The 1,207-nt window shown below is 32.5% G+C and overlaps 1 protein-coding gene across 2 annotated transcripts in view; it reads left to right on the top strand.

The window, feature by feature from the left end:
- LOC106689965 (protein gooseberry) overlaps nt 1-1,207 on the top strand; it is a gene marked incomplete at both ends in the record, with an annotated part of 35,312 nt that overhangs the window by 5,729 nt on the left and 28,376 nt on the right. The window contains 1 exon segment of one of the 2 annotated variants that reach the window (XM_067048590.1): nt 72-189. In XM_067048590.1, the coding sequence (XP_066904691.1) occupies nt 72-189 (118 nt within the window). 2 annotated transcript variants of the gene reach the window in all.

Raw genomic sequence — 1,207 nt, 5'->3', positions numbered from 1 at the left:
AAATAATAAAATTATATATATAATAAATGAGTAGAGGAAGAGAATAAGTTGAGATATTGGTCTGCCAGCAGGAAGGGGTCTGCGACAAGAACACCGCGCCATCCGTGAGCTCCATCTCCAGGCTCCTGAGGGGGGGCAGGAGGGATGACTCCGACCTCAGGAAGAACCACTCCATCGATGGTATCCTAGGTGAGTAAACCAATATTATATCCTCCCGTTTACGTTTCGGAATAATTCTTTTATCTTTTTATTGTCCCTTTAATACACGATGCTATTAGTTCTATCGTCCTTATAAAATGTATGATCAAAATTAAGAGTTACGAAAGGGATAAAATGAATCGAAATGCTGGTTTCGGTAAAAATAGCTCGAAAAAGCATGAAATTCCAATCATTTCCGGAGATAATAACATTTTTTGGTAGAATTTGTTTGTGCAACGATGAAATTCTTGATCGTTTAAAAACCAAATCTTAATTAAAAGTTAATTTGTTTTTATAATTTTAAAAATCAATTGATTCCTCAGACCCGAAAATTCCTCATTAAAGGAAATACCGTTTACAGTTAGCATTGTGTTTTCCTTTAATTTATTGTTATTAAAACTTTTTAATAATAAAGTCTACTATAAATACCATTTCGAAAAAATAAATGATTTGGTATATAAGTCTCGACACTATTATATCATCAACAGTCTAACGTTTTGGCCACCCTCACAAAAACGTTTTGCACTCTATTCTGCCCAGATTTATTAATTACAAGTCGAATTACCCTATTTTGTCACAAATTATTAATTTTTAAACCATCGTCGATAGTGTTAAGTTAATCTAAAATTATAATTAATGATCTGGGAAGAATAGCCTACAAAAAGTTTTTTAAATAAATGGATGTGAGGTGTAAATTTATATTTAAGATTGTCTTTCAGGATGGCCGAAACGTTGAATTATGATGACGTTGATGATACAATAAAGAGTGTTGAGACTTAGCACGGATAAAAATTGTATTATTATTTTTTATTTTTTAATAACTTTATTGAAATTTACAACTGTATATTACATAATACATTTAGTAAATATGGTATTAGTTAAAATGGAGTGTTACAGGCGTGTAGAGCAACTCTAGCACTCAAATGACATTTTACATTAGCTGGTCTCGTGGCCATCTTCTTTTCAGGCGCCTCGTAGGATTGTCAGGAATGGAAGAGGATGCAAGGTT

The sequence above is a fragment of the Halyomorpha halys genome, unplaced genomic scaffold (assembly GCF_000696795.3).
Source record: "Halyomorpha halys isolate HHAL.00 unplaced genomic scaffold, Hhal_1.1 Scaffold1536.1, whole genome shotgun sequence".
Classification (NCBI taxonomy): Eukaryota; Metazoa; Arthropoda; class Insecta; order Hemiptera; family Pentatomidae; genus Halyomorpha; species Halyomorpha halys.
The sequence above is the reverse complement of the archived record's forward strand: the minus strand, read 5'-3'. Positions and strand labels throughout refer to the sequence as shown.